Below are 24428 nucleotides of genomic sequence, written 5' to 3' on the forward strand. Positions count from 1 at the left end.
TTCATGTATGCTAGGCAAGCACTCTACCATTAAGCCACAATCCCAGCCCTGGTGGTGATTTTTTTTTCTGTTTTATTATTTATTTATTGATTGATTGATTGATTGCCAGTCCTGGGGCTTGGACTCAGGGCCTGAGCACTGTCCCTGGCTTCTTTTTGCTCAAGGCTAGCACTCTACCACTTGAGCCACAGCGCCACTTCCGGCTTTTTCTGTATATGTGTGCTGAGGAATTGAACCCAAAGTGTTAGGCATGCTAGACAAGCACTCGAGTGCTAAGCCACATTCCCAGCCCCAGATGGTAATGTTCTGAGAGATGGTAGGAACCTTAGGAGGTGGGGGTCCAGTGGAAGGAATCATATAGCTGGGGAAAGGTCCTTGGGGATCTATTCCTTGTTCACTGAACCTTTCTTTCTCCCTGCTTTCTTGCTATGAAGTAAGAAGCTGTTAAACTAAATGATCCCATGATTTTCTACCTCACCTTACCCTAGAAACAACTAGACCAGCTGACAATGGACTGAAACCTCTGAAATCATGAACCAAAATTAATTCTTCCTCCTTTAAAATTGTTTTCCTTAAGTATTATGTCACCGAAGAAACTAACACATTCAAGTCATATTTTAATTAAATTTGCTGGGATAAGAGCAGAGGAAGTTCTTTTTCATTGTCTTCACTGCGTATACTTTTTTTGTATGTATGTGTATGTGCTGGTCTTGGGGGCTTGAATTTAGGGTCTGGGTGCTGTTTTAGGTATGTGACTCAATTGAGTCACAGCTCCACTTCCAGCTTTTTGCTGGTTAAATGGAGATAAGAATCTCGTGGGGGTCTGGGAATATGGCCTAGTGACAAGTGCTTGCCTCATATATATGAAGCCCACATATATAGAAAAAGCCAGAAATGGCACTGTGGCTCAAGTTGGCAGAGTGCTAGCCTTGAGCAAAAAGAAGCCAAGGACAGTGCTCAGGGACAGTGCTCAGGCCCTGAGTTTAAAGAGAATAAATTCTTTTTTTTTTTTTTTTTGGCCAGTCCTGGGCCTTGGACTCAGGGCCTGAGCACTGTCCCTGGCTTCTTTTTGCTCAAGGTTAGTACTCTGCCACTTGAGCCACAGCGCCGCTTCTGGCTGTTTTCTGTATATATGGTGCTGGGGAATCGAACCCAGGGCCTCATGTATCCGAGGCAGGCACTCTTGCCACTAGGCCATATCCCCAGCCCTAAAGAGAATAAATTCTGATTGGTTATATTTTATTTCTAAAAATTTAAGAATGTAATCAGCTGAGCACTGATGGCCCACACCTATAATTCTAGCTACTCAAGAGGCTGAGGATCACAGTTCAAAGCCAGACAAGGAAGCAAAGAATTTAAGACCCTAATCTCCAACTATCAGAGTTTGAGCAAAAAAGCTAAGGGACAGTACCAAGGTCCAAGCCCCAGTAATGCTACACATGTGTGTACTTTCCGCACATACATGTGTACACATAGTAACAAAGGAGTAGACATTGCATGGAACAGAAGTGGGCAGAAAGAATGATGTGTTAGGCTAACAAGGATGAATGAACACTGTTGAAATAGATTACTTGTAACTATGAAAATATAGCAATGAAACCGGTTGAAATTGTTTTGGGAAATAGGTAGGCAGGGAGCGTGAGAAGATGAAATGAGATTGAGTGGAGTACAGAGTAAATGTAACAATGAAATCACATCCTGTATACGTAATGTAAGCTAAAATAAATAATGATTCTAAGTTGAGGGTGCAGCTCAGTGTCAGAGCCTATGTCTAACATGCACAAAAGTCAAACACCAGCACTGCCAAAACCCCAACCAACCAATAGCAACCAGCAAGTTAACAAACATATTAGAATTTCTCAGAGACCTCTACTGCCAGGTGGGATGAAAAGTAACAATAACAATAACAAAGAAGATATTGCACAGGAAAAATTTCTATAGATAGTAAATTAAAGAAAACAAGTTGCAGAATTACTATGCATAATTGTTTTGCTTATATATAAACATATATAACTATGAACACATGTATGTTGATATAGATTTAAAATGTCCAGATAGATAAATTACTTACATTATTATGGTACAGAATGTGGCATATCCTAGTATTTTGATTTCTACCTAACAATTTTTTTGGTTCATGTCCTGAAGCCTGAGTGCTGTCCCTGAGCTTTTGTGATTAGGGCTAGTGCTCACCACTTTGACCTACAGCACCATTTCCAGCTTTTTGTTAACTGGAGGTAAGACTCTCATAGACTTCCCTGCCCTGGATGGCTTTGAACCTGGATCCTCAGATCTCTGATTCCTAAATAGCTAGTATTATAAGCATGAGCCACCAATACCTGGCTATAATTAAGATTTTTGTTTTGTTTTGCAGATAAGTCTTTCTATGTGGCTCAAGCTAGCTTTTAATTCTCCATCCTGCCTCTGTCTCCTGGGCCTGGGATTAACATACCTTTTCAATGTGAAAATATTTCTAGTAACAATTAAGAAAAAGGGCCAGTTACAAGTAATAGTGTGTAATTTATAGAGATGTGTTCTTGCTTCAACCTTAGTAGCTTTGAGTTTGTGAGAAAATGACCTATTATGGTAAAGGAGACAATACCGGTTTTCCAGCCAAGAGGGCAAAGATGCGCAACCTCTCCTCCTGGATGAAACAGTCAGCCTGGAGCTGATGCCAATCTGCCAGCTGCATGGTGAGTAGCTCCCGGACTGATTGGCTACCCACCAACTGAGATAAAAGAAGGGCAAGGCGATGATCCCCTGTAAGAGAAACAAAAGTTTTCTGGTGATTACTAACTACATATATGTGTGTGTATATATATCTAAATCTATCTACCTGCCTATTTTTTTTTTTTTTTTTTGCCAGTCCTGGAGCTTGGACTCAGAGCCTGAGCTGTCCCTGGCTTCTTTTTTGCTTGAGGCTAGCTAGCTCTCTACCACTTGAGCCACAAGGCTGCTTCTGTTTTTTTCTGTTTATGTGGTGCTAAGGAATGGAACCCAGGGCTTTGTGCATGTTAAGAGGCAAACAGTCTACCTCTAAGCCACATTCCCAGCCCCTGGGGCATTATATTTTTATTGCAGCCCTTAGGAGAGAGGACTTAACAACTGTAATCACTTCCAGCAGCAGTGCCAAAATACTGATAAATAGCATACTATTTTCTGTTTAAGTAGAAATATGAAAAGTAATTTATCATAAATTACATATAGATTACATAGCATATAGATTAATAGCAGATCGATTCACAGAACAAGTTCTGTTATCCTATGCAAAACACTGAATTTATAAAACAGGAAAACATCCAATTCAAAAAGGTCTGTAGGGAAAAAAGGAATGGTATAATTGAAAACGTAACTGGAATATACTATTTAGTAACAGAGAAATGGGAAACCCTAAAGACAAGCAAGACCTATGTATGCCAGCTATGAAGTGAATGAATGTATCTTTTATTCCTGTAAGTACAATCATCTCTAAAGTTTAAGGACAAAGGTTAACTCTAAGGGCAATACAAAAATTCTAACTAGAATTTAGAAGGCTAGGAATTCCAGTGTATGCAAATTTCTAGTGATTGCTGCGGGGCAATGAGTAGGCAGTAGGGAGTATGGCGGGTGACCGTACTGCTTACCTGAGTGCTGCGCAAGAGAGCAGGCCTCACTGATCTTGTTGCCTGTGAGGTAGCTGAAGACAGCCTCTATAGGATTGTCTTTTCGGGTTAAAGAAACTTCTTCTTCAATCTGAGGTGCAGCAGTATGGGATAGCCAGCGAGAAAAAGCTCTTCTTCGTTCCAGAATCTGAATGTATTCAATGGGCTCATCTAGCTGGTTGTCAAGTTCCTTCAGGTGGCCCCATAGGGCTTCACATAATGTCCACGTGAGGCTCCAGGGCTTCACAACTAAGGAAAAGACAAGAAAGCAAGGCTATGACACAAAGTCTTCAGGTACCAGAGAGGCCATCATTCTAATTGTGGTGTTAAAAAAATATGAATAAAACACCTAACTTGATAACCCTGAATGAGTTACTTAGCTTTGGCATACCAGTTTCAGTAGTATGTTTTAGCTACTTTAGCTCACTCTAAGTACTTAAGGTAACAAATAAAGCCCTAAGCCCCCACTAATATTTTAGATGATAGGCACAAAGAGTAAACCAAACAATAGAGAAAAACAACTTTAACATATACAATGTAACTATATAGTAGTTCCTATCTTACAGTTGAATAAACTGAGGTATAAGGAATTAACTGACCTGCCAAGTTACATACTATATGAACAGTCAGAATTCAAATACAGGTAATGAAAATAACTCTATTCTGTAATCCATGTGGCACGTAAGCACTGCCTGCCCGCCCTAATATTTCCTACTTACTTACTGGTTCCCCTGTCAGGGGATCATCTTAAGATTTGTGGGGGGAGGAGGGGGTTCTTTTTTTTTTTTTTTTCTTTTTCCCTGGCTGGTCCTTGGGCTTGAACTCTGGGCCTGGTCACTGTCTATGAGCTTCTTCTGTTCAAGGGTTCAAGGCTAGCACTCTACCACTTGAGCCACAGCTCTGCTCCCAGCCTTTTGGTGATTAATTAGAGATACGTCTCATGAACTTTACTGCCTGAGCTGGCTTCAAACTGCATTCCTCAGCTCTCAGCCTCCTGAATAGGATTACAGGATTACAGGTGTAAGCCACTAGGCACCTGGCAAGGGAGTGGTGGTTCTTAACATCAAACACTAAGGCAGCTGGGGGTGGGAGAAGAGAACAGAGGCGTGTGTATGTGTGCGTGTGTGCGTGTGTGCGTGCGTGCGTGTGCGCGCGTGTGTGTGTGTGTGTGTGTGTGTGTGTGTGTGTCTTGAATTCAGGACCTGGATGCTGTCCCTGAGCTTTTCTGCTCAAGGCTAGTGCTCAACCCCTGGTGATTAACTGGAGATAACAGTCTTATGGACTTTAATGCCTGAGTTAGCTTTGAACCGTGATCTTCCGGTCTCAGCTTCCTGAGTTGCTAATATTACAGAAGAGTCACTGGTGCCTGACCAGCACTATTTTCTTTTCTTTTCTTTTCTTTTTTTTTTTTGCCAGTTTTGGAGCTTGAACTCAGGGCCTGGACATTGTTCCTGAGCTTGTTCTTTCAAAGCTAGTACTCTACCACTTGAGCAATAAGAATTCCCCAAATCTGGAGAAAGATGTAGACATGCAAATATAAAAAGTCATTTAGAACCTCAAATACATACAAACCAGAAAAAAACTTCTTAACTTCATAGTAGAAAATATTATGAGTATAAAAAATACTGAAAGCTTCAAGAGAGACACACCAAGTGAAATAAAAACATTCCAAGGTTAAGTATAATCTAAAGCAATCATGAACACTAAGCTAGTATTGCAGAAGATACTTAAAGGAGTCCTACACACAGAATGATGAATGCTATTCAGTAAGAGCTCTCAAGAAAGACTAAATCTATTGAGAATAAACAAGTGAGATTAATATTATAGCAAATCTAATAATTCAACACAATTCCCATAAAAGTTCTCACTAGAATTTTCACAGAAATTGGGAAAAATATCAATTCCAAAATTCTTCATGGGACCACAAAAAAATGACAAGTAGCCAAAGCTATCCTAAGCAAAAAGGGCAATGCTTACACTATTTGCAATACTTGATTTTTAAATATATCGCAGAGCCAGATGTGGTGATGCAAACCTATTCCACCAGCTAAGTAGTAGATATAGGAAGATCACAATTTGAGGCTACCACTGGTAAAAAGTTCACAAGACTTCATCTCAAAATAGCAAAACAGAGCCAACAAACATGGGGAATAGTGGCACGTGCCTGTAATCCCAGCTACTGGAGAGGTGGTTTGAAGCCAGCCTGGGCATATATCTGAAAAATCAAAACAAAAAGGACAAAGGGGCAGTGTGTGTGTGTGTGTGTGTGTGTGTGTGTGTGTGTGTGTGTGTGTGTGTGTGTGTGTGTGTGTGTGTGTGTTGGGGGGGTGCTGGTAGGGAGGAGTATGAGTGGAAGTGCAAGGCCTGCGTTTAAATTGCAGTACTGCAGAACAGTAATAAAAAACAGCATAGCACTGGCAAGTTCAAGGAGCTATACTCATCTGATCCCTGTCAAAGATGTCAAAAATATATTGTGGAGAAAAGACAGGCTTCTTACAAGTAGTACTGGGAAAACTAGACAGCCCAATGTAGAACACTGAAAATAGATCCCCACCTCTTGCCCTGTCCAAAAATCAACTGGAAATGGATCTAAGACCTTATTGTAAGGCATGAAACTACTTTGAAACTATTGAAACAGGGCTGAGAATGCGGCTTAGTGGTAGAGTGCTTGCCTAGCATGCATGAAGGCCTGGGTTGGATTCCTTAGCACCACATAAACAGAAAAAGCCAGAAGTGGTACTGTGACTGTGGTTCAAGAGGTACTGTGCTAACCTTGAGCAAAAAGAAGCAGGGATAGCACTCAGGCCCTGAGTTTCAAGCCCTCAGGACTGGCCAAAAACAAAACAAAACAATTTAGAACTAGAGACATGGCTTAAAAGTCATTAAGTACCACTGTGAACAAAAAGAAAGTAGGTATACAATGACCTGAGTTCAAGCCCTAGTGCCAGCACATAAAAACACCTAAATACCAAAAGAATAACCTAATTAGTATCCAAATAGGGGCCAGGCTTCCGTGTACCCACGCTTATTGTGGTCATTCACTATGGATGAGGAATAAAGAGAATGGGTATATATACCCAATGAAGTTTTACTTAGCTATAAAGAGGAAATTGTGTCATTTACAAGAAAATAGGTGGAAATGGAGATCATGTTAAGTGAAATAAGGCTAGCATGTTTTCTCTCTCATGTGGAACTTGAGAATAAAAAGGACTATTAGGGATGTGGAAGCAGATTAGGGAGAAGGGAGAAATAGGGTTAAATATGATGAAAGTAGGGGGCTGGAGATATGGCCTAGTGGCAAGAGAGCTTGCCTCGTATACATGAGGCCCTGGGTTCGATTCCCCAGCACCACATATACAGAAAACGGCCAGAACTGGTGCTGTGGCTCAAGTGGCAGAGTGCTAGCCTTGAGCAAAAAGGAAGCCAGGACAGTGCTCAGGCCCTGAGTCCAAGGCCCAGGACTGGCCAAAAAAAAAAAATATATATATATGATGAAAGTACATTACATGCATGGATGAGAATGGAGAGCGAAGGATGGGAAGGATGGCTCAAGAGGTCTGGGACTATCTGTGGGCAAGAAAGCTGAGCTAGATCTCAAGACCTTGAGTTTAAACCCTGGTACTGTCAAAAATAAATAAATAAAAACAGGGACACAAAAATGAAATTTGTTTATATATGTTGATAATAAATAACAAGCAAAGGGAAAATAAGAATATTCTTCATATTTTACAGATATAATCATACAGCAAAACCTACTGCATACAACTATGCATTGTAACTAAATTTCTTTGTCATCTCTCAGTTAAGAAATTTCTCTTATTTATTCTCATGAACATCTATTTATTGCATAATAATAAATAATGCCACTTAAATCCCTAAACATTTAGAAGAAACATTAACTATTTCTTCTTAGCATTACACTTATCCCAACTCGACTACAGAAACTTATAAGCTCAAGACTGATTTAATAAGCTGTCCTAGAAACACCCGCTAATGACCGTACTTACTCCTGAGGCATCAAAGGTTAGAAGCATTTTATATACTCACTTTGTGCTTCCAATACATCTCTGGATGCTTCCTTAACCCAGGCAGCATAATCATGAATGACATCAACTCCCACATTGGGGACAATGAGAGGACACAGTTCATCCACATGGACAGTGCTATGTTTTAATTTGAGCTCTAATGGTGTCTGATATAATTGCAGGTCTTCATCCAGTCTCCGTTGCCTCAAACTGAGTTTTTCCAAGTGAACTTTGAAGGGGGATTCTGTTAGACTATAAGGAACAACAAAGAATGAGATAGAAAATGAAGATAAAGAGAGCTGGGCAAGATAAGCTCACACTTGGAAATGGAGATTGAGGTTCAAAGGCTAGCCAGGGAAAAAAAGGTAGGGGAAGATCCCACCTCAAAAAATAAAAGGCTAGGGGCTGGGGATATAGCCTAGTGGCAAGAGTGCCTGCCTCGGATACACGAAGCCCTAGGTTTGATTCCCCAGCACCACATATACAGAAAACGGCCAGAAGCGGCGCTGTGGCTCAAGTGGCAGAGTGCTAGCCTTGAGCGGGAAGAAGCCAGGGACAGTGCTCAGGCCCTGAGTCCAAGGCCCAGGACTGGCCAAAAAAAATAAATAAATAAAAGGCTAGGTATGATGGTATATGCTTGCCATCCCAACTATATAAACTTGATACCGTATCCCCAAAGCAAAAAGGGTTGGATTGGGGCTTAGGTGGTAGACCGCCTGCCCATCAAACATAAGGCCTTCAAACTGAAGTTCAGAATCCCCAGTCCCTAAAAGACTTCCCTACAACCTAACCTTGTTTACTTATATGTGTTTGCTGGTACCATGACTTGAATGCAGGCCTCACCCTCTCACTCAGTTTGTTTAAATAAGGAAGCCATGCCTCCAGTCCTGAATTTTACTAGTTAAATGAAGGTGGAATTATGCAGACTTTTCTACTCAGGTCAGGTTGGAGTTTGATCCTTTGATCTCAGCCTCCTTAGGAGTTAGCTGGTACCTTAAAAATGCAAAACATTTCACTATAGTCAAAGAATTTTGTTCCTATGGCTAAACTGTATTGAATTAATTTGCTTTGTACACAGGTTATAAGTATGAAAAACAGTATAGTTAGATATAGAATTGGCTTTACTGTATATTTGGATATTATGAAATCTGCCCCCTAAATACTGGGATTACAGGTATGTACCACCAAGCCAGCTAGATTCTAAATTAATATGAACATGTTACTATCCACACAACAAATATGTATGCATGGATTATCCACAGTTTATTGTACCTGCCTCATGAGGTCTAAGATACAGAAAATGCTATAAGTAGAGAATATCATTTACACATGACGAAATCACAATACCAAAACAACAAAGTAAGAAATATGCTAATGCAATAAAAAGGCTGAAAACCCAAGGAATGCTGCAGTATTCACTTTGGATCTGTTGCTTTTTCAACTAAAGTTTGATAATAACTTTTCATAATTTAACTGTTAAAAAAATCTAACCATTGTAGTGTGGGATTATAAAAGTATCTTCTAAAATTGTGCTAAGAATGATCTAGAGAGATCACAAAAAGTATGGTCATAGCCTTGGGTTTCCAGATTACAAATCTTTTTTTCCTCAGTTACCACTGTGTTTTCTGAAAAAGTATCATGAAGTTTAACTCACGATTTAACAGCTACGGGATTGGGCAGGAATCCATATTCCATAGAATCAGTAACCTGATGACTTTCCGGTTCACGTGAGCTATTCAGTTGTTCTCCACTATTAGCAAGAGTCCAGTTAGGGCCCCAACCAACTCGAAATGAACGTCCCATGAAAAGAGCCATGTCCATCAGGAGTTTCCCCTTGCCATACGTGACAGACTTTTCAAGAGGGACTAGGCCTAGTTGCCTGCGTGTTCCCACTGTCTTGAGCTGAACCTCAGGGCTTGGACTGGGCACTGTAAACACTGTGGTCAGGGGTGGAGGGACAGACCAAGGAGATGGGGATGACATATTCATCAAAGATGATGCTCTGGGAATGCGACATTCTTGCACAGAGGCACTTGGTGAAAGAAAAACGCCACTTGCAAATTTTGATTGTAGTAACCCACCAACTGTAATGAGAAGGAAAAAGGCTTTTAACATAATCTACTGTTTATTGAACATCAACAACAAAAATCAAAAACAAATATCACTCAATATTTTATCCTTCATTCCTGTCTAATGACAAGAATGACTAGCAGTAAGTAAAGATATCTTTTGCAGAAATTACTCTTTCAAACAGCAACCAACTAAGAATTCTAATGATGATGATGGTTTCAACAATAAAATGAATACTATTATTACTCGAACTTTTGGAAAATTATTTAGCACTTATTTAAAAGCAGACTGTATAAGCCATTTCTGTACATTCCATTTTGCCTTCCAGTAACTTTAAACTATAAGCATTCTCACACCTCCATTTTAAGTTATTAAACTGAGCTCAGGTACATGACTTGTCTAAATGCACAAAGATACGAAGTGACATGATAAGGAGGTAAGCCCAGGTTAAGTCTGGCATCAAGGTTCATGTCCTAATTGGAATTCTGTATGTAAACCTTTCTTACTTCATTAAAAAAAAAACACAAAAAACAACAAACTCGGTACAAATAAAACTCAAGTTCATGGCTGGGAATGTGGCTTAGTGGTAGAGTGTTTGCCTAGCATGTATGAATCCCTTGGGTTCAATTCCTCAGTACCACATAAACAGAAAAGGCCAGACATAGTGCTATGGCTCAAGTGGTTGAGTGCCTTGAGAAAAAGAAGCTCAGTGTCCAGGCCTTGAGTTCAAGTCCCAGGACTGGCAAAACAGAACAAAACAAAACCCCTCAAGTTCCTACCTTAATGCTCAAAGCAAGACTTTAGGAACAAGAACAGATAGAGGCATCTTATGACTGCACATGTACTTTTCTGGATGACAGAGTAGAGGTGGCTCATGCCTGTAATCCTGGCTACATAGGAGGGTGCGATCTAAAGGATATTGATTCAAGGCCAGCCCAGACAGAAAAGTTTACTGTAATCCTAGCTACACAGGAGGGTGCGATCTAAAGGATATTGATTCAAGGCCAGCCCAGACAGAAAAGTTTACTAGACTCTATTTTCAAAGTAAGTAGCAAAAAGCCATTCTGGCTGGGCACTGGTGGATCATGCCTATAATCCTAGCTACTCTGGAGTCTAAGATCTGAGGATTGTGGTTCAAAGCCAGCCCAGGCAGCAAAGTCTATGACACTATCATCCCCAATGAACCACAAAGCACTGGAAGTGGTTCAAAAGCCAGCCTGAGGATGAAAGTTTGTGAGACCCATATCTCCAATTATCTCCACCAGAAAACCAGTGGCTCAAATTGGTAGAGCACGAGCTTTGAATTGAAGAGCTCAGGGACTGTACCCAGGCCCAGAGTTCAAGCCCCACAATCAACATCAACAGAAAAGTTGAAAGTAGAGCTGTGCTTAACTAGTCTTGGGCAAAAAGAGCCCAGGGACAGCTCCTCAGCCTCAAGTTCAAGCCCTAGTATTGGCATGCACACATGCATGCATGTGTACACACACACACACACACACACACACACACACACTTATCATGCTGGAGGTATGTGTGTAATTAAGTGACAGTGATAAGTGATAGTTTATCAACTGGGAGTATTGACTTTAAACCCAAGTCCATATACATATACATGAACACACAGTTATTAAATGTGAGATTTTCTTATAATGACTATCATGCAAAAAGTTATTTAAAATGATGTAAAAAAAGGAAAAATATAAGGAAGCAGTATTTTACAAAACAAGGGAACACAGGCTGAGTCCTGGTGGTTAATGCCTGCAACCCTAGCTACTCAGGAGACTAAGATCTGAGGATCCCAGTTCAAAGCCAGCTTGGGCACACAAAATTCCAAGCCTCCTCTCCAATTAACTAGCAAAAAGCCAGAAGTAGAGGTGTGGCTCGAGTGACAGAGCAAAAAGTCTTGAGCAAAAAAACTAAGCAAGAGTGGAAGTCCCTCAGTTCAAACCCTACCACCAGCACCAAAAGAAAAAAAAGTCACAAAATTGAAAAGTTAACACTTAACTTTTTTTGAATGCTAGTATTGGGGTGTGGGTACTGTCCCTGAGCTTTTTCATTAGCAGCTGGAGCCACAACTCCATTTCCTACTTTTTGCTAATTAACTAGAGATGAGAGAACCTCATGGACCTTTCTGTTCAGGCTGGTTTTGAACCTTGATCACATCTCAAGCCTGTTGGGTAGCTAAGATCACAAGAATGAGTTACCAGTGCCTAGCAACATTGAATTTTTAAGGCAACACAAATCTCTCACTGGTAGTTCTTTGCCTTACCAAAAATTGTGTTAATATCTCCTCAATTTTTTCATTGATATCAGTTTCAATGGCTAATCCCACCAGAGAAAAAGCTTTAAAATCAAGTATGTAGGAAGCAGAGGTGTATCTCAAGAGTTATATAGTATCAGTCTTGAGTGCAAAAGCCTACTGGGAGGGAGGCCCCGAGTTCAAGCTCCAGAACTGGTGCCAAAAAAAAGGAGTTTTAGAAGCCCAACAATAGAATTAAATTGCCAATTGCACAGAGATAAAATCAAATATGTAACCACCAAATTTGACAACCCTTAGGAAAAGGAAATCTGAATTTTGTTCATCAATCACTGCTTTCTAGAATGCAGTAAGACAATGTTAGTATGACATGAAAGGGGTGTATAGGAAAAGTTGCTGAATTATGAGTAACGTGGAAACAAGGGCTGGGAATGTAACTCAATGGTAGTGTAATCCACATGCACAGACAGAAAAAAAAAAAGACCCAGATCAAATCACAACTGTTTTTCTCCACATGATATACACATCTGCACCAATAAACTTACAATTGTTAAAAACTAGCCACTACTGCCAGATGCTGGTGGCTCACGCCTATAATCATTGCTACTCAGGAGGCTGAGATCTGAGGGTCATGGTTCAAAGCCAGCCCGGGTAGGAAAGTCTGTGAGACTCATATCTCCAACAAATTAATCAGAAAAAGTCCAAAGTGATATTGTGGCTCAAGTGGTCTAGCACTAGCCTTGAGCACAAAGAGGCTCAGGGATTGCGTCCAAGCCCAGAGTTCAAGCCCCAGGACTGGCAAAACAAGACAAAAACAAAACAAAACAAAACAAAAAAAACGGGCTGGGAATATGGCCTAGTGGCAAGAGTGCTTGCTTCATACACATGAAGCCCTGGGTTCGATTCTCCAGTACCACATATACAGAAAACGGCCAGAAGTGGCACTGTGGCTCAAGTGGCCGAGTGCTAGCCTTGAGCAAAAAGAAGCCAGGGACAGTGCTCAGGCCCTGAGTTCAAGCCCCAGGACTGGCAAAAAAAAAAAAAAAAAAATCCTAGCCACTTCTTAAAAAGCATCACCTGACAACTCCAGAACTTTTTTTTGGTAAACAGAATGTTTTATACATACCTACTGGACGGGATTTTGATGAATGGGATGCTGAAATGGGGAGTCTGGGAGAACAGATTTCTTGAGCAGTATCTCCTTTGGAAGGAAGATGACCAAAGCGTTGATCCATGGAATCTACATCTTCTTCATCAGCAAGCAATGATGCTTTCATAATCTATGAAAGTATTCATAAAATGTGTTCCCCAGAAAGGAAATGACCATAAAAGGAAAATGTGGTTTATAACAGCCCAAAGCACTGGTTCTCCAAAAGGCTGCTGTCCATAATTAGTATAACATTTGTGTCAGTTACTACTATATATGCCTTAGGGGTTTAGATTCTAGAATTTAGCAATTGTTCATACTTGTATAATAGGTTTAAAAACCAATCATAAGCAGGGAAAACAAATACAAACTTAATTAAAACCAAAAGCTATGCCTTCTGATTTTCAACATACTAGACAAATATGTGTGTGTATTTGGATTGAATACCCAGTGGTTTTAAGCGATATTAGTTTGGCTTTGTGTCCTAAGAAAGGTGAGTTAGAATTTCACACCTGTAAGACATGTGGATTAATTCCCAGTGAAGATGCAATATGTGTTGACGCAGACACAGGTTCTTGATCCTCAGGCATGTTCTCTTCTAACACAGAATCGAAAACTGGCTCCTGGGTGATATCTATCATGTCACTGTCCAGCTCCACAACCCTCCCTAACTGTTCCACTTCTGGGCTCTGGATCTGTAGACAGGGAAACAATATTAAATTACATCAAATAGGTTCTAGATTAGATTGGCTATTCAGAAGATGAGAGAGCAACATTATTTTGGACAAGTTACCATTAACTATCCTTTTCCCTAAATCTATTAGTGCTAGCATCTACTATTCAGGATTTGTGAAATCTTCCTTTCTTAATATTAAGGTCTGAAGTCTAAACCAATACCCACACTAGTTTTCATAGGCAATGATTATTCCTTACCTAATGTAGCTACAGTTTTCTGGTTTATACAGGCTTGACCTTATGGCCAGAAACCATTGAAAAGACAATAAGACATACCAACTTCAAAATCTTAAGGAAACTTTTGTCTTTTTGTTTGAGGTGGGAGGAGGGGGTCAGTCATGGGGCTTGAACTCAGGGCCTAGGAGCTATCCCTGAGCTTTTTCACTCAAGGTTAGCACTCTATCACTTTGAGTCACAGCTCCACATTTGGTTTTTTGTAGGTTAATTGGAGATAAGAGTCTCAAGGACTTTCCTGCCCAGGCCAGTCTGGCTTTGAATTGTAATCCTCAGATCTGTCTCCAGAGTAACTAGAATTATAGGCATGAGCTACTACTGCCCGCTGGCTTGCAATTTTTTTTTTAAAGAAAATAATTCTAGTGCTGGGAATATTCTGGGCTGGGAATATGGCAAGGCAAACTGCTTGCCTTGTATGCATGAAGCCCTGGGTTCGATTCCTCAGCACCACATATATACAAAAAGGCCAGAAGTGGCGTTGTGGCTCAAGTGGTAGAGTGCTAGCCTTGAGCAAAAAAGAAGCCAGGGGCAGTGTTCAAGCCCCAGGACTGGCAAAGAAAGAAAATAATTCTAAATTTTGAGTTAACCCAGTTTTGAATCTGCAAATTTAGCTTTTTGTTAGTTAGGCTCTACCTGTGCAGTACTATGTAAGATATAAGAAATATCTACTCTAGTTTCCCAAAAACATAAAGAAAATACTAAGTAACAGTTTTAATCGAGGGATAATATATGTTTAAGAGAGTCAAGAATTCTATTTATAAAGCAGGTTTAGTTGTGGTTGTTGTTGGCTGTGGGGCTTGAACTTGGGGCCTGGATACTGTCCCTGATCTCTTTTGCTCAAGGGTAGTGCTCTATCTACCACTGTGAGCCAGAGCACCACTTCTGGTTTCCTGCTGTTTAATTGGATATAGAATCTCAGAGACTTTCCTGACAGGACTGTCTTTGAACTGTGATCCTCAGAACATGTTAATGACTAAGCCAATTTATTAGTTTCAAACCAAAATCCATGATCTAAATTTTATTTTTTTCAATAACAAACTTATTTTTGTAGATTATAATTTACAGATCAGTATCCTTTCACAATTTCCGGATTTTTCAGGAGTGACCAATTTTACGTAAACTTCAAACAGATGCTACTGTATATCCATTGGATACAAGTAGGTTTTATGTGTATGTAAGCACTTTGGAGGTATGTGTGTTGTGTCCAGACACTTCAACTCAGGACCTGGTGATTGTCCCAAAGCTTTTTTGCTCAAGGCTAGCATTCTATCACTTGAGCCACAGATCTCCTTCCAGCTTTTTGATGATTATGGAGATAGTCTCACAGACTTTGCTGCCTGGGTTGGCTTTCAACCATGATCCTTAGATTTCAGCCTCTTGAGTAGCTAGGATTATAATGACCCACAAATTCATGGCGAATACAGGCAGTTTTCAAATTTTTCATGATTTTTTTCTCTCTCCCTTCCCCCCCCCCCCCCCCCCCCCGCCCACCAAGGCTTGAACTCTGGCCCTGGGCACAGTCTGAGCTCCTTTTCCTCAAGGCTAGCACTGAGCCACAGAAAACACTTCTGGCCTTTTCTGTGATTAATTAGAAGTAAGAGTCTCAAGGAGTTTTTGCCTGGCTGGCTTCAAATATCTCAGCCTCCTAAGCAGCTAAGGATTACAGGTGTGAGCCGCTGGCACCTGACACTTTGCATGATTTCTTTGGACAAGAAAAAGTAAATTGGACATTAGTTATTACTATCTTGCATTTCTTTAACCAACATCCTTACTGAAAGGATGAAGAAATGAGTGTTTCCAGGACCAACTACAGAAAAACTGAAGTGTTATTATACTCATTAAAGATACAGGCCATACCTATTATGAAAACAACTATGGTTTAAAGGCAAAGATGCGAGTAAGAGGCATAGCTCAGTGGGAACGCACTTTCCTGGCCTGTGCAAAGGCCCTGGGTTCCATCTCCAGTATAGGGGTTGGGGACAGGAAGATGATTAGGATCCTGGGATTGTTAATTACAGATGCTCTCATCTTTTAATTATAAAGTTTTCTAACATGTGGCATTTTAACCAAATAATTCGCCTTCTCTTTTGGTTGCTGACTCCGCAATGTACATGCTAAGCACATGCTCTAATACTGAAATTCAACACCAGCCGCGACTTTTTTTACATTTCTTTTTTCTTTTTGCCAGTCCTGGGGCTTGAACTCAGGGCCTGAACACCGTCCCTGGCTTCTTTTTGATCAAGGCTAGCACTCTACCTTTTGAGCCACAGTGCCATTTCTGGCTTTTTCTGTAATTCTAGGCTGAAATCTGAGGATCATAATTCAAAGCCAGTCTAGATAGAAAAGTCCACATGATTTCCAGTTAACCACCAAAAAGCCAAAAGTGAAGTTGTGGCTCAAGTAACAAAAAAGCACTAGGCTAGGGGTGATGGGGGTGGGGAAGCCTAGGGATAAGTGCCAAGGCCCAGATTTCCAGCCCCATGTAGGATCAGCACAAAACAACAGAACAAATAAAAGAACCAGGTCAGGTCGGTGGTTCAGTTTGAGATCTGATAAGGGCTTTAAGCCAAGCTGGGGCAGGAAAAGTCTGTGTCAGATTCTTATCTACAATAAACCACCAAAATACCAGAAGTGGAGCTGTGGCTCTGGTGGTAAAGTACCAGCCTTGAGTGAAAAAGCTCAGGGACAGTGCTCAGGCCCTGAGTTCAAACCCCTGGACTGACACACACACACACACACACACACACACACACACACACGCAAGAATGTGATGGATAGAAAAGGAAAGAGGGAGAATGGCACCAACTTACTATATTATGTAGCAAAAGAGTAATACTAACAGCATGGAATTTCTTAACTATAGGTTTAGGCAAAATGGGAGAATTTAAAGAATTCAGAGACCAAAGGAACTTGGCATATATTCATGAAAAATGAGCAAGGTTTTATTTGTCCACCCTCAAGAATAGAGTTCAGAGCTACAAGATATGATCTGTTAAGTAAAGATGGGGAATGTCCAGCCCATGGGCCATATAATCTTGTCACGTGGCACGTGACAAGACAGACATCTAAGTTTCTTGTTTGCTACTCATGGCTATCTGCTTGTACTGTTAATTTGTATGGCCTGCTGATGATTACAAATATCCAAATGGCCTTTAGCAGAAAAAAGTTTCCCCACCCCTGAAACAAGATGGGAGATAATTAATTATATGATGACCTGGCCAGTTCCTAGAAGCCCATGTATATGAATTTGATTAAAGTACACCTGACTACAATAAATTCTGCTAAAACCTTTCTACATATTTTCAGATCAAAGACAGTTTTAGGAACTAAGCTGAATTTAGAAAGAGAGACAGAGAGAGAGAGAAAGAAGGAAGCAAAGAGAAAGAAAGAAAGGAAGAGAAAGAGACACACAGAGAGAGTGCTTAAACTGGGCAACATGGGCCATGCTGTAATCCCAGCACTTGCGAGGCTGAAGAAGGAGGATCAATAGTTTAAGGCCAACCTAGGCTATATAGGAAAATCCTGTGTGAAAAGAAAACAAAAATAATGCTCAGGAGATTGAGGAAGAGTTGAAACCAAAGGCCTTGGATGATATATATGAGGAAAAACTATAGTGGAAGAAGATAAAATTTTCTCTCCACTTATGACATTTTAATCTCTTGAAGACAGGACTGTATTTCTAAATACCTGCCAAATAATACAAATTACATGAAAATTATATGTAAAGTGACTACAAATACATAATATAGTATACAGTATATATATACATATATATATAGAGAGAGAGGATAGGGAGATATTTCACATCTTAAATGATTTGAGAAACTCATTTTTCTACTTAAAAAAAAAATCATCTTTAAAGAAATACCTGAGCCTCATGTCAAATCTACAGAATCAAAAGTCATGGCGTATGTAAGAGACCACCAATGTCAGTCTCAATCAAATATTGTTAACTGCCATGTAGAAACTGAAGGTCAAAACTAGGAGTTTGAAGCTCATGTTCTAAATATAGAACAAAACATTTCTCTAATGATGGTAATTTACCTGTGACTAAGGTCCATCTTTGAACATTTTCTCTAACTTAGATAAAGTATAGGAAAGAAGATCAGATGAAAATTTAATTACCTTCATGTTTTCTGGTTGGTTAGACAAACTTGCTCTTTTAGGAGCAAATGCAAGGCTTTTGGAAAGGCAACTGAAAAGATGAAACTGACAATATTGTATAAAAAGGTAGTGAAATAAAATGTGACCATTAAAGAAAAATGCAGACGTTCCACAACAGCTAAGGAAACAACCTTGCTATCACATCCCACATTTTTCTGTTAAGAGTCTGAAATTATTATGCACAGGAAGAAAAAAAATGCCATAGCAGAAACCAGTATCTTCCAGGGGCAAGGAGATAATATGATGATCGCAACGTTGGTTCCAAATAAGGATCCAGTCCATTCAGAAGGCTCACGTATTTTCCCCAGTCTCAAATAATATGTTGAGTCTTGATAAACTTAACAAGTGGCATCTCTTCCACTTCACATATGCCACTGGGCTATATAAAGAAGGAATTCTCTAGAGTCCCAAATTATATGTTAAAAAACTAAGTGTCAGGTCTTTATTGTAAAGGTTTTTTTTGCAGCTGCATCTTTAGGAACTTACACATTACTTTTGTGTGAGTGCGTGTGTGTAGGTATGTGCGTGCATGGGTCCTCGAGCCTAGGCAACTGTCCCTGAACATTTTTTTTTCTTCTCAGCGCTAGCACTCTACCACTTGAGAGTCACAGGCTCCATGTACTTCCAGCTCTTTGGTAGTCAACTGGGGATCAGAGTCTTAGGAACTTTCCTGTTCGGGCTGGCTTTAGACCTCAATCCTTAGATCTCAGCCTCATGAGTAGCTAGGATTATAGGCACCTATTACTTTATTTTTTTGCCAGTCCCGGGGCTTGGACTCAGGGCCTAAGCACTGTCCCTGGCTTCTTTTTGATCAAGGCTAGCACTCTACCACTTGAGCCACACAGCAACACTTGCAGTTTTTTCTGTTTATGTGGTGCGGAGGAATCGAACCCAAAGCTTCATGCATGCTAAGCAAGCACTCTATCACTAATCCACATTTCCAGCCCAACCTATTACTTTTATGAACAAGAAATAGGCTATTTCTCTCTGAAATAATGAACAATATATAGGCTTTTAAAGAGCTTTCCAGAGAAAGATTTAAGACTTATGATTTACACAAAATGAACATGGATGAATTAAAAATTGTACTCATTTACTGTATTTCTTAGATAGACATTTTCCTAGGGTTTTTCTTTTTTGGCCAGTCCTGGGCCTTGGACTCAGGGCCTGAGCACTGTCCCTGGCTTCTTCCGGCTCAAGGCTAGCACTCTGCCACCTGAGCCACAGCACCCCTTCTGGCCGTTTTCCACATATGTGGTGCTGGGGAATCGAACCAAGAGCTTCATGTGTTGGAGGCAAGCACTCTTGCCACTAGGCCATATTCCCAGCCCCTTCCTAGGGTTTTTCTAAATACTACATAGATTATAAACCTACAAGTTCTATTTTCCCACTTTTATCAACTCCTCCATCCCCATGGATGCAAATATAAACATGTAACACAATAGTCCTCCAAAAATGCCTCTCAAGAAATTATTTAATAAATCATAAAAAAAGAAATCACATTTCAGCAGCCATAAGTATTGCAAATAGGAAATTCCAAAGGTCCTGCTTTTACCAGTTAAGAGGTAGAGGATGCTTTACAAAGATGTCCCTTATCAAGAACTCTGAGAGTATGGCATCAAGAAAAAGGTTTCTCTAACTTGATTGAATAAACAATATCCAAATTATAATAAATTATACTATGAGTTCATATTCAAAGAAACTACCTGATACTTAAATTACAAACCTTTCCCTATAAGGATAAAGGTTTATATTGGCGTAATACTGAAAAAACACATAATACAAATAGTTGCAATAAACAATGCAATCCCTATTCTCTCAAAATGAATTCATTTGCATTCTAAAATTATCACTCTTCATAAAGATTAAAACAAAAATATTAAGAGTTTACCTAAATTATGATGAGCAAGCAAATGGAGTTAAAAACCCTTGCTAGAAGCTAATTTAGCTTTGAAAAATCATGTAGGTATAAAACATGATTAAAGTAAACAGTGGGTAGTAAATAAAAGGATTTACCCTGGATCAACTCACACAAGTAAAATGCCATCTTAAATTCAACACTGAGCAGAATTACAAGTCCAAATGACAGAGGGAAGTGCCTGAGAATAATCATCTGTAGAAGAATATCCAACCAGCAAGGTACTCTTTAATTTTCTCAAGTAAAAAATCAGATGCCCTCATGCCCTCCCTTCCCTTGTACTTGTCTCAATAGGAATGCCAATATATTTGTACTCTTCCAAGTTCCAGGGGTCATAAGACAGCTTTGTGACAGAGGAATGGCTTGCTCTGAACTTCTGTATCATGGATTCCATTCAAATTCATGTCCTTTCTCTACCTGAGGTGGAGATGCAGGTTTGCCATTAAGAGCCATCTGGAAAGGAGTAGTCTGGCCTGCAGGAGGCAAAGGGGCAGTCTTCAACTTCTTTGAACTAGTTTTGGATGGATGTTCTTCCTCCTCTTCATCAGAATCCTGAAGGCCATATTTAGAAAAATGGGAGACCTAAAGAAGAAAAGAACTCAACAAGGTCAATTTTAAGTGTTCTATTATTTGTTTGTTTATTTGCTATTCCTGGGGCTTGAACTCTGGGCCTCGGTACTGTCCTTGAGCTTCTTTTTGCTCAAGTTGAGCGCTCTACTACTTGAGCCATGGTGCCACTCCAGGCTTTTTTTTTTTTTGCCAGTCCTGGGCCTTGGACTCAGGGCCTGAGCACTGTCCCTGGCTTCTTCCCGCTCAAGGCTAGCACTCTGCCACTTGAGCCACAGCGCCGCTTCTGGCCGTTTTCTGTATATGTGGTGCTGGGGAATCAAACCTAGGGCCTCGTGTATCCGAGGCAGGCACTCTTGCCGCTAGGCTATATCCCCAGCCCCCACTCCAGGCTTTTTTGAGCAGTTTATTGGAGATGAGTGTCTCAGAGTTTCCTGCCCAGGCTGGCTTCGAACCTCAATCCTCAGATCTCAGCCTTATTAGTAGCTATGATTACAGGAGTGAGCTGCCAGTGCCCAGCTTAAGGGTTTTATATAGAAATTTCCACAATATCAGCTCTTACAATCTTGCAGCATTACTTTAACAAGAAAACAAGCCAAAAGAGAAATGTAACTCCTCTGAACATTGAAAATATTACTTATCAAAATCAATCCAGGAAATAGAAACTTTTTTTTTTTTTTGGTTCTTGCTAATGTTGCTGTTGGGGGTGGCAGTGTTGCTTTGCTTTTGGGTTTTTATTTTTGGTTAGGAAAGGAGGGAGGATGAACAAATGTAATCATGTTAGTTGGCAAAGATGGGAGGGAGAAACTGGGGTAAAGCGAAGGAAGGGATGACACTTCCAAAAAAGGCACACACTCATTATCTGACTTAGGCCATGGTAAACCCTCTGTATAACACTTTATTTTATTTATTTTATTTATTTATTTTTTGGCCAGTCCTAGGCCGTGAACTCAGGGCCTGAGCACTGTCCCTGGCTTCTTTTTTGCTCAAGGCTAGAGTGCTTGCCTAGCATACATGAAGCCCTGCCCTGGGTTCCATTCCCCAGTACCACACACACAGAAAAGGCTGGAAGTGGCGCTGTGGCTTAAGTGGTAGAGTGCTAGTCTTGAGCAAAAGAAGTTCAGGGATAGTGCCCAGGTCCTGAGTTCAATCCCAGGACTGGCCAAAAATAAACAATAAAAATAAAAAAGTCAAAAGATACTAAAGGAGGGCTGGGGATATAGCCTAGTGGCAAGAGTGCCTGCCTCGGATACACGAGGCCCTAGGTTCGATTCCCCAGCACCACATATACAGAAAACGGCCAGAAGTGGCGCTGTGGCTCAAGTGGCAGAGTGCTAGCCTTGAGCAAAAAGAAGCCAGGGACAGTGCTCAGGCCCTGAGTCCAAGCCCCAGGACTGGCCAAAAAAATAAATAAATAAATAAATAAATAAAGATACTAAAGGAGACTTCAATATATTTAGAACAAAATGGAATGTCAAACCTTGGTACAGTACTGTTTCTAAGATTTAGGTGATGTTTGGTGCATACAGTAGTTGCTCTAATACTTTAATGAATATAGATTAAGTAATATACATAAAAATATTTTTGCTGGGTGCTTGGTGGCTCACACATGAAATCCTATCTTCTCAGGAGGCTAAGGTATGAGGATCACAGTTTGAAGCCAACCCAGGCAGGAAAGTCTGTATCTTGACCAAACTACCAAAAAAAAAGCCAGAATTAGAGCTCTGGCTCCAATTGGAGCCCTGGCAATAAGCTCAGGGACAGAGAGCCCAGGCCCTGAGTTCAAGCCCCAGGACACGGACACATGGACACACAGACACACGGACACACACAATGACTAATACAGGAATATGTTACCCATGTCACCCAAATGCTATCTTCACAGGACTTTCATCTAGTTAAATTATACAACCAGCTCAGAAGAGGAAGAAATCACTGGGTAAAATTATCAAGGATAAAATGAAGTCAATTTCTTCATTACCAAGTGTTTAAAAGTAAAAATCATTTAGTAAGATCTCATTTATTAATAGACTTTGAATTCTGCATGATGAATTACAAACATTTTGTGACTCCAACTATAGACTATAGAAGTCATATTAGCACTAAATAACTATACCTTAAACACCCAAGAACCAGTTTCGGGCCGGTACTCCTTGAATTGGGCTCCCTGTTTCCTTGAAACTGCTTCCAATCTCCCCTCATAGTTGATGTCAGCAAGTCTATCTGGACTCTTTATTAAACAACGTGATGTTTTATCTGTTGGCCAAACTCCATCCAATGTAACTTCAGCCTTTCTGTAATAAGTGTACAAAATAAAGTTAAAATACTTTATATTTATGAATAAAAAGCCAACATCTAAATGAATAAAAATAATTATCCTACAGGTGTTTAATAAACTTAAGTCTTGCATTGACAGTAGTTAAAGCTTAAAAATAAGTCACTCCCACATCAACTCAGTACCCAGAGTTCTAGAGTTCAGATTGTTTAATTTTAAATCATCATAGTACAATTACTTATGATCTAACTTTAGTAACACTTAAGTTAATTAAGCTACAGTCTCAAGACTTAAGGTTTTTTTTTTGCCAGTCCTGGGCCTTGGACTCAGGGCCTGAGCACTGTCCCTGGCTTCCTTTTGCTCAAGGCTAGCACTCTGCCACTTGAGCCACAGCGCCACTTCTGGCCGTTTTCTGTATATGTGGTGCTGGGGAATCGAACCCAGGGCTTCATGTATACAAGGCAAGCTCTCTTGCCACTAGGCCATATCCCCAGCCCCAAGACTTAAGTTTTAAAATAAGACTAAAAATGATACTCTGTACTTACAACAATGGTAGTAAGAACAGCAAGCTATTGGCTGAGAATGTACCTTAGTAGTATAACACTTGCTAGGATGCAAAAGGCCCTCCTGAGTTTGGTACTTAGCATTACAAAAACAAAAAAACTGGAACTACAGATTATTGGCCATTAAATAATATCTAATTAACATTCTCTATCAACATAACATAAAAACTATTTACTATTTATATTAGGTATTATAAAGATGATGTAAAACATGGAGGCATGCATAATAATTTATATGAAAATGTCATGCTGTTTTATGTAAGGGATATGAACGTCTTTTATATTCATGGGAGTGGGGTCATTGTATAGATATCAAAAGACAATTATACTGACATTTAGTAACATTACACCTTCCAAGCCATGAACATAGCATTCTAACTATGACTGTTCATCTGAGTAGAAGAGAGAGACATTAAGTATGGCCACAGTGGAAACAAGGAAAAACAAAAGAATTCTGAAACCAGAAGCTGGATCTGTTAATACTGGAAATGTCATAATGTATTGTTTTATTTTTAGAGAAACAAGAATTAGTTTATTGTAACTTAGAAAAGTTGAAATATATATATATATACACATATAAAATATGTATATACATATGCATTATGTATATACATAAACACATGTTTATAATGAAAACCATTGTGATTTAGTTGATAACTGTTAAGATGTAAATATATTCATACCTATTCAGCCCTTCACCAACAGGTGGTTTTTCAGTATCATCTAAGTAGACAATAACTTCTTTCCTCCGGATATGCACAATGTCATCCAAATTTAGATTTGTTAAATTTACATCTCCTTCGAAATAGATTGAGCCATAACCTAAAAGCCA

The 24428-nt window shown here is 39.9% G+C and overlaps 1 protein-coding gene across 3 annotated transcripts in view; it reads right to left on the bottom strand.

The window, feature by feature from the left end:
- Nup98 (nucleoporin 98 and 96 precursor) overlaps nucleotides 1-24428 on the bottom strand; it is a 99948-nt gene that overhangs the window by 14580 nt on the left and 60940 nt on the right. For all 3 annotated transcript variants that reach the window (XM_048361054.1, XM_048361053.1, XM_048361052.1), the window contains exons 18-26: nucleotides 24280-24418; nucleotides 22875-23052; nucleotides 20609-20773; nucleotides 13653-13835; nucleotides 13120-13273; nucleotides 9321-9750; nucleotides 7689-7918; nucleotides 3624-3890; nucleotides 2603-2760 (exon numbers count right to left, since the gene is read on the bottom strand). In XM_048361054.1, the coding sequence (XP_048217011.1) occupies nucleotides 2603-2760; nucleotides 3624-3890; nucleotides 7689-7918; nucleotides 9321-9750; nucleotides 13120-13273; nucleotides 13653-13835; nucleotides 20609-20773; nucleotides 22875-23052; nucleotides 24280-24418 (1904 nt within the window). The remainder of the gene's footprint in view (nucleotides 1-2602; nucleotides 2761-3623; nucleotides 3891-7688; nucleotides 7919-9320; nucleotides 9751-13119; nucleotides 13274-13652; nucleotides 13836-20608; nucleotides 20774-22874; nucleotides 23053-24279; nucleotides 24419-24428) is intronic.

Source organism: Perognathus longimembris, chromosome 13 (genome assembly GCF_023159225.1).
Source record: "Perognathus longimembris pacificus isolate PPM17 chromosome 13, ASM2315922v1, whole genome shotgun sequence".
NCBI classification, from domain to species: domain Eukaryota; kingdom Metazoa; phylum Chordata; class Mammalia; order Rodentia; family Heteromyidae; genus Perognathus; species Perognathus longimembris.